The following is an 8,544-nucleotide window of genomic DNA, read 5'->3' on the forward strand; positions in this document are numbered from 1 at the left end:
AAAATAGTACATCCAAAAACATCCTTTTCCCCAAAGTAGGGGATTACTTCCACAAAGCCACTTTGGGCTCAGTTTATCCACAATGAATCACGTCCCATTATTTTTACAAAGCCACTTTGGGCTTGGTTTATCCAAAAATATTTTATCCCTTTTATCACAAATATTGACCAAGGTTTTACAATACCAATGAAATATAATATTGCCCCATGGCCATATACTATGCATCGTGTGACACCTCAATCAGTACCCTTGCACTAATTTCAATCCTCAACATTAATTACATCACCTATACTCAAGCAACTAATTACATTGGTTATTAACAATCAATTGAATGAATGACAAAGTCAATCGATCCCAATATAATTGTACTCAACGTACAATAATCAATCATAAAACCAATAACACTAAGAACATTAGTATTAACATGGAATCACCCACAATACCCACCATCTAGCATGGCAAATCACAAGTTGGTTAGGCATCCCCAACTAAGCCACACAAAGCATCCATTAGGACCTCCTCTAACATCCGATGCGCTCCTATGGAGGATTACTTTTCCATTATCACACGTGACTGAAACTAAAATAATTTCCATAGCAAGAATTATCAAAATACAAATTTTGTAACATCCCTCTTGCTTGAATTGCAAGTGACCTTAGTTGGGTGTTTGATTATAGGAATTGATGAGGTTTGGAGAAGCTTGAAAGAACTACTCAGGCATGCACTAAGCATCATCTTTCAGATGATCCTTAAACTTAAGCAAATGTTTGACATAAACATTTCCTTTTTGGTTTGTGATTTGCTGATGATTAAAAATGCATTTAGGTTCAAATATCATCAAATGGTCAAAATGTTACTTTAAGAGACTTAAACCCTCATTAACCAAGAGATAGTGAATTTAGTCAAATCAAAACAATTTAGAGGCTATTTTTATTCTTATCCCATACCAATAGAAAGTATTTCACCGCATTCATTGGTGCAAACACTATATTCGTCATAGAAACACTATATTTATCGTATACCCATAGAAAGTATTATACCACATTTATTGGTGCAAACACCATATTTGTCATATTGCTCAATATTTATACCGTCCCATACCAATATGATATTGAGAAATAGTAACAAATAGAACACTTAACTCTTTTAAATCTTTTCCTTATTATGTGAGTAGTAATAAGTGGCATTTATCAATCTATAGCCAGCAAAAACAAACGTATACCATTGTCTAATCACACTTCAAAGTTTTCTTTTTTTAATTTAAAGAAAACCTTTAGGGAGATTTGGGACTCAAGAGGCCATAAATACCCCTTTTGTGCCTTCTACATCTATCTTCAACATTACCCATCATGCCATGATGACTTTGCAATATGTCAGAGTTTAGAGCTACGCGACTGGGAAATATTCACGGTGGAGAAAAGAGAGAGCAATACTGCATGGGGTCCAATTTGCTCCTCTAGATGGTGGCATTTTCTTCCCATCTAGAGTATTTATAATTGCATATTCCAAGGCAAAGAGCCAAAAATAGTACATCCAAAAACATCCTTTTTCCCAAAGTAGGGGATTACTTTTACAGAGCCACTTTGGGCTCACTTTATCCACAACGAATCATGTCCCATTCTTTTTACAAAGCCACTTTGGGCTTGCTTTTTCCAAAAATGGTTTAGGCCTTTTATCACAAATATTGCCCAAGGTTTTACAATGCCAATGAGATATAATATTGGCCCATGGCCATATGCTATGCATTTGCGACACCTCAATCTGTACCCTCACACTAATTCCAATCCTCGTCATTAGTTCCATCAAGTGTACTCAAGCCGCCTATTGCATTAGTTATTAACAATAAATTGAATGAATCACAAATCAATCAATCCCAATATACTTGCGCTCAAAGTAGAATAATCAAACATAACACCAATAACAATAGCGACATCAGTACTAATAGGGTATCACCCACAATAATGACCATCTAGCATGGCAAATCATAGGTTAGTTAGGTGTCCTCAATTGAACCACACAAAGCATCCACTAGGACCTCCATCGCGTTTGGTGCACTCCTATGGATTACTTTGCGATAGTCACACTTGAAATAATTTCCATAGCAAGAATTATCGAAATTACAATTTCTATAACATCTCTCCCCTACTTTCTTCCCTCCTCTCATTTAGATTCCACCAATGCACCACCTAAATCATAAGTATGATAAGCATTACATCATACTAAGTCCTTCAAACCTTCCCTTTCATTTAGATTCCACAAATGCATCACCTAAATTAGATATAGAGACTTAAGAGACCACTCCAAATGAGTGAAGACCGTAAGAAAGATAAAGTCAGAATTAGTATTAAAAAAAAGAAAAAGCCTACAACAAATGATGCAAATAAAAGTATACCCCAAAGACAATCAATGATTTTGTGTTAATTGAAGAGAACCAATGGGATGTGGCACACATGTCTTCAAACCTTTCAAGAAAACATGATTTCATGAAGCTAGAGAGAAAGTCCTACCAAAATTATAATTAGGCTAAATCACCAAGGGGAGTCCCATTGTTAGCAAAATGGACTTGTGAAAGCACACTAGATGCAATGGGGATCTTAGAGAATTTAGTTCTACATTTAGCTTGTCATGCTTACGCAAGCTTATCGCTAAGGTTGTTTACTCACATCATGGCTGTCTTTGGATGATCCTAATGGGGTTAAGATGCTTGGTGCTATTGTGCGATGGAGTGATTTTGAATGATCTTAATGGGGCCAAGATGCTTGCCTAGCTTGTATCCTTAGTGTCTTGAGTGGCTCTAGTGATGACTAGTGGCAATAATCCATGAATACAATCATATGGTATTTGCTACTTAATCTAAATGGTGCATTGAGTACATATGGTGAATTGAGGGTGACACATGGACAAACTGAGAATTTTGATCGATGTGTCAACCGAGCGATCTCATGACCATAGGCAAATTTTGTGCAAATTATGTTAGTACAAGGCATGAATTTATGTTATTGTTTGGTCAACTTTGACTATGGAATAAAAAGGCTTGAATTATTTGGGTTGATGGAGCCATCTTGGGGTATACCGATTTTGTCTCGTATGTTTTCCAAGATACTATTGCAAATACCCTGGGTGCAAAATGTTGAACCATCATTTAGAGGGAGGAGATTATACCAAGAGTGCTGCTCCATGGTCTCTTGTCTTGATTGTTTGCCATGCACATGTTCATGTTTATGAAATGAGAAGTTTCTATGTTTATGTTATTCAATGAAGGTTCGCAAGGGATGCAATTTCATTGATCAACACCATGGTGTCTCATTCTTTGGTGGTGGTCCAATTTCCACCTAGTAGCTCCCTCTACTAATAAAGGGTGGTTGTTACTTTGTAAGTGAAGTAGTTGTGGGTCAATTGTGTGGATTGATGTGAGAAATGGTAGTTGGTTCATGCATTTTGTGTGTCGAGGTTATTTCCAACCCCACTCAGGATTGACTAGAAGGTGTTGGATATTTGTCCATTTTGATCTTGAGGGAATCTAATTTAAAAGACATGGTATGATCTCAGGGAGTGCACTTATTCCATATGGAGATGCCATGTGCACCCACATAGTACGTACCCTTTAAGAGTCAAATGTAACTAAGTATACATGCCATGTGCACCCACATAGTATGCATCTTTTAAGCATCAAATGTAACTAAGTATGTATTAAAAAAATATGTTTAATAAAAAAATATAAACTTTTGATGGAGTATAAGTTTACAGAGGCATCAAAATGTAAAAATATGTTCTAGGAATGTAGGTGATGCCACCATATGTATTAAGTGCATGTCTTGTGAAAAATAGTTTTCACATATTTTAGTGAGTGGTTGACATTAGCGTTGCCAAAAGGTGCTATCTTGAATTAGTATAAAGAACGTCTCCCATTGCCACGGTGGTGTAATGGGTGTTGGAGTGGAGTTTCTTAGCCCAAGAAAACACCTTTAGGTGGGGTTGAGCCCAAATATGAAATGATAATAAATGGTAAAGTACATAAGAATGTTCGTTGGGGTGTAATATCATGTTGCTTCCTAGGTTGTTTGCATGAAGGAAGACAAAAATCAAGGTTTAAGAGCACGAGGACTTAGATACATAATGTTAGGGTATTATTCATATGTGTAGCGATTTCTTACTCACAAGAAGACGAAAATCAAGGTTTGGGCAGGAGGACTTAGATACATAATGCTAGGGTATTATTCATGGGTTAAGCGATTTCTTACTAGTGGTCTCGATATTATGACACGTGTCATGTGCACGGCATGGGAACATGGACTTGGAATATGCATATGGGGGGGGGAGATATTCAAAGAAGATGCGAGAGAGATGAACAAGGTAATTAAATTAAAAAAAGGGAAAAAAAAAAACAAAGTAAGGGTAGGGATAAGAACAAAAAATGTGTGGGGGAAGGTGCTAGATGGTTGATGTTAGAAATGAGAAAAATGAAAAAAAAATGAAGAAAAGGAAAAAAAATGCGGGGGGGGGGGGGGGGGGGACGTGAAGTGCAAGGCAAGTTTACACCGACTCTTAAGCAAAGGAAGGCTATAAAAGGACTAAGGTGGGAAGGAGAAAGGCATTCGCGGCTCACTGGAACGCGTCTGAATCTTCGTCGTTGTTCGATTTCCGTCGTCGTTGTTCCTTGTCGTCGTGCTCGACGATCTTTTCTGCAGATTTTGCTCCTGTTTGTGAGCTTCCCTTCGGGTTTGTGCCGCCGGATTTGCGACCGGAGCCCCCCCTCCTCACCTTGGATTTTGCAAATCCTCGCTTTCCGTTCATCATCCCCCCTTCCCTTCATTGCATCCATGGCGCTCGTTTTCAAGGTACTTCCTCCTCTGCCTATCCTTTCCTTACGGTTTCCCTTTCTCTTTCGCTTTGCTTTGCTCTGATGAGTGAGTTTTTCCCGATAATTTGGTTCTCTCATCGGCTCTGATTCTCCTTTGGTATTAGAATACCTTTTTAGATGACGGCTCCGCCGTTTTTTTCCACAGTAGATGCCTGCTTGCACCTATGATCTACTAGAGTAGATGCACGCACAGGTGCGATTTGTAACAATTGTGCTTCTTCTGCAATTTGAACTTGTCTCTCAAGCTGTAGATCCTTTACTAGATTTACTAGAGTAGATGCACGCACAGGTGCAAGAAGTAACAATTGTGGTTCTTCTGTAACTTGTACTTGTCTCTGAAGCTGTAGATCCTTTACTAGAGGAGATGTATGCTCATGTGCAAGACTATGTAACCGCTTCTCTAATTCGAACTCGTCTAGATCCTCCTCACGTATTTTTCTCATCTCAGGTTTTCTCATCGAACAACTTTGCCTTTGGTTGCAGATCAAGTTCGAGGACACTCTTCGCAGATGGGTCGTCTCTGAACGCTTCGAAGAAACTGGAATCGTGCTCTCCATCCAAGAACTGGAGGCTAAAATACGGGAGCTGTTTCAAATTTCTCCTACTGCTGCTCTTGTAGTCACGTATGTTGACAGAGAGAACGACGTGGTGACCTTAGCTGATGACCATGACTTAGTGGACGCTTGCCTTGTTCAACGCTTGAATCCCCTCCGTCTGGACGTGAAACTTCGTGAAGATGTGAAAGTTAGTGAGGAATTGCCGGAATCGTCCACTCGTGCGGCTGCTGGACTATCGACTGACGCTGAAAACTTCTTGAAGATGGTCTTCCCTGAAGCAACCGCAGACGCTGTCAGGCAGTTCTTGAGCAAATCTTCGCAGCTTGTAGGCTCGAGATTGCCTGCCGGTGTATTGCTGAAGTTGCAAGACGACTTCAACGAGTTCTTGAAAACACTCTTGCACCAGGGTGGAGCGGCAACACATGACAAGGCTCGTGCTAACGCTAGCACTTTTGAGAACACTCATCGTGATTCTTTCAAGCACCAGCATGGTCTACATCCCAGAGGTAGAGGCTGGAGGGGAAGTTCCAATCGCACCTTTCATAGAGGTGTTCAGTGCGACGGCTGCGGGATGAGTCCGATCGAAGGGCCTCGTTTCAAGTCTTTGAAGTGAGTTTATTTATTAGTTTCCAGTAGTCACAGGCCCTAACGCCTTCTAATAATACAACTTCGTGTGCAAGCTGTGCATGATCGTAACGCGTGCTTTCTTCGACTGTAGGACGTTTAACTACGACCTCTGCTCGAGTTGTTTCGAAGCCATCGGAAACGAAGCGGACTATGAGAAAATAGAGCACCCTGTGCATCAAGGCTTTCACCATCCTCCGTGCCCTGCAAGAGGGGTGAGTGTGAATTCCTTTCAGTTCTTGTACGGATAAATGCCTTATAGGGTACCGAATGTTTTTTGGACGTGAATTCCATTCTCTGAATCGAGAGCTGGGTTTTCGCAGATGAGACATCATATGGGACCCACACCACCCAGGCCTTCCTTCGCTCGTGGGCCATATGGTTGGAAGCCTGAATGTCCATTCCGCATGCAGCCTCCGTCCTTCAGTCAACCTGGTGAAATGTTTGGGAAGCTTGATGCTCGATTTGTCAAGGATGTGACCATCTTTGACGGAACAGAGTTGGCTCCTGCCACTAAATTTACAAAGATTTGGTGTTTGAGGAATACTGGCACAGTTCCATGGCCTCGGAATACTCAGCTCGTTTTTATTGGAGGAGATGCTTTAAGCTCCCAAGACGCTGTGCATCTGGAGGTATAGAGATGGAGAACTCTTTTGTCTTTGAATGTTTTTTGGATAGGATGGCAATTAGTACACATATATTGCATAGCGATGTAAGTCAGGTGTCAAACTATATGTACGCATGCTTATCCTTGATTAATGTCATTCTCAGATTTGACTCACTTATTTTTTCTAAGTTCGACATGTTCGATCAATGTTTTGGTTTTGACAAGGTTCTTTGTATTCCTGGCTTGTAGCTACCTGAAGGTGGCCTTCCCTGTGAGGATGATGTTGAGGTATCTGTTGACCTTACTGCACCGGAAAAGGCCGGACGGTATGTGTCACACTGGCGTTTAATGTCACCTTCAGGGCAAAAATTTGGCCACAGAGTATGGGTGGTGATACAGGTCGTTCCCCAAGGTGAGCAATCCCCTCAGTTGCAAGAGTCCCTTAAAGGAGGCGAGGAAACTGAAAGAGTTGAGGAAGCTGTGATTCTTGGTACTGAGAAAGGCAAAGAAACAGGGTCCTACTCTGGGGAAGGACATGAAGCGTCTGTCACTATTCATTTTGACACGAAGGAAGTCAAAGAGGTAGAAGGAAATGATGTGCTGCCTAGTATCGATTCTGGCATGAAGAACCTCAATGTAGAGGTGTTGGGCCATGCAGCTGCTGATGTTAATGCCATCTCTGTAGCTCTGAAGGAAGCTGAGCAGAATGTTGAAAATGCCATCTCTGTAGCTCTGAAGGAAGCCGAGCAGAATGTTGACATGGTGAACAATGAACTGGACGGATTTTCTGTGGTGGAGAAACCAGTAGAAAATGTGGAATGGTATAACATTTTGCTTCAGGGTGCTGCTGCTGAAAAGCAGACTCTCTCAAATGAGCAAACAGGTTTTCTGCAAGAGCAGTTTGTGGAGAATATAATGAAAGATGTGTCTAAGACAAACCACGAACAAGAGGTGCAGTTGAAGCTGTTGGATTCCATGGGCTTCAAGAATCGGGATTTGAATGCCCTTTTATTGGAAAAGAACAATGAAGACCTGCAGCGTACTTTAGATGATCTTTTGGTTGCTGCTGGATGGGATGGTGTGCTCAAGGACCTTCAGGAAATGGTAAGTCTTTTGCTTGTGATTCCTCATGCTCTCTCTGAATCTTATTACATTGAAATTTGTAGATTTAGTCGGAAAAACTCATTTATTATTTACTTTTCTTTCAGGGATTCAGTGATGAACGCACCAATCTTCGGTTGTTGATAAAAAACGAGGGTAGCATCAAACTTGTTGTGAAGAATTTGGTGGAAATGGAGAAGCAGAAAGCTGGAGGAAAATGGAATGAGGATGTTTAGCTTGTGAACAAGCTAGCAATAATGCCAAGAAGATTGGCAAAGCAGATGTTTGTTAGAAATAACTGGGAAAATATTAAGTAGCAAGTTGTGAGCTAAAGTTGAAGTAGGATTGAAGAATGTGGGAAACAATTATCAGCTTATCCACGTTTATGTAACGTGGAAATGTAAAACATCTCTGGTGGATGTTTGAGACACCTTGAATAAAATTATTATTATGGTTCGTGTAAAATTACTAGTGGAAAATGTGAGTTAGAATTTTTGGCTTGTCCATGTTATGTGATGTGGAAATGTGAACGTCTCTGGTGGATGTTGGGGGCACGAGTTAGATTTTTCTGCTTGTTCGTGTTATGTAATGTGGAAATGTGAACATATCTGGTGGATGTTTGGATGTTTGAGACACCTTGAATAAAATTATTATTATGGTTCGTGTAAAATTACTAGTGGAAAATGTGAGTTAGAATTTTTGGCTTGTCCATGTTATGTAATGTGGAAATGTGAACGTCTCTGGTGGATGTTGGGGGCACGAGTTAGATTATTCAGCTTGTTCGTGTTATGTAA

General features: G+C 40.4%; 1 protein-coding gene across 1 annotated transcript; it reads left to right on the forward strand.

Annotated features, from left to right (window-relative positions):
• Positions 1-4,591: 4,591 nt before the first annotated feature.
• Positions 4,592-8,229, forward strand: LOC147884653 (protein NBR1 homolog). The gene is made up of 6 exons (XM_087397646.1): positions 4,592-4,838; positions 5,345-6,027; positions 6,137-6,257; positions 6,366-6,674; positions 6,899-7,753; positions 7,858-8,229. Exons 1-6 carry the CDS (start codon positions 4,821-4,823, stop codon positions 7,984-7,986), a joined length of 2,115 nt encoding a protein of 704 aa, XP_087253772.1. The 5' UTR covers positions 4,592-4,820; the 3' UTR covers positions 7,987-8,229.
• The last annotated feature ends 315 nt before the right edge of the window (positions 8,230-8,544 follow it).

This window comes from Dipteris shenzhenensis, chromosome 26, assembly GCF_047967505.1.
Source record: "Dipteris shenzhenensis isolate YYH24624 ecotype China chromosome 26, Dip_SZ_1.0, whole genome shotgun sequence".
In the NCBI taxonomy this organism is placed as follows: domain Eukaryota; kingdom Viridiplantae; phylum Streptophyta; class Polypodiopsida; order Gleicheniales; family Dipteridaceae; genus Dipteris; species Dipteris shenzhenensis.

What these genes read in the sequence shown, in the direction of transcription:
- LOC147884653 (XM_087397646.1), top strand. An exon ending in CTCCGTGCCCTGCAAGAGGG is followed by an intron (nt 6,258 to 6,365) that starts GTGAGTGTGAAT and finishes GGGTTTTCGCAG; the next exon opens with ATGAGACATCATATGGGACC. An exon ending in TCAAGGACCTTCAGGAAATG is followed by an intron (nt 7,754 to 7,857) that starts GTAAGTCTTTTG and finishes CTTTTCTTTCAG; the next exon opens with GGATTCAGTGATGAACGCAC.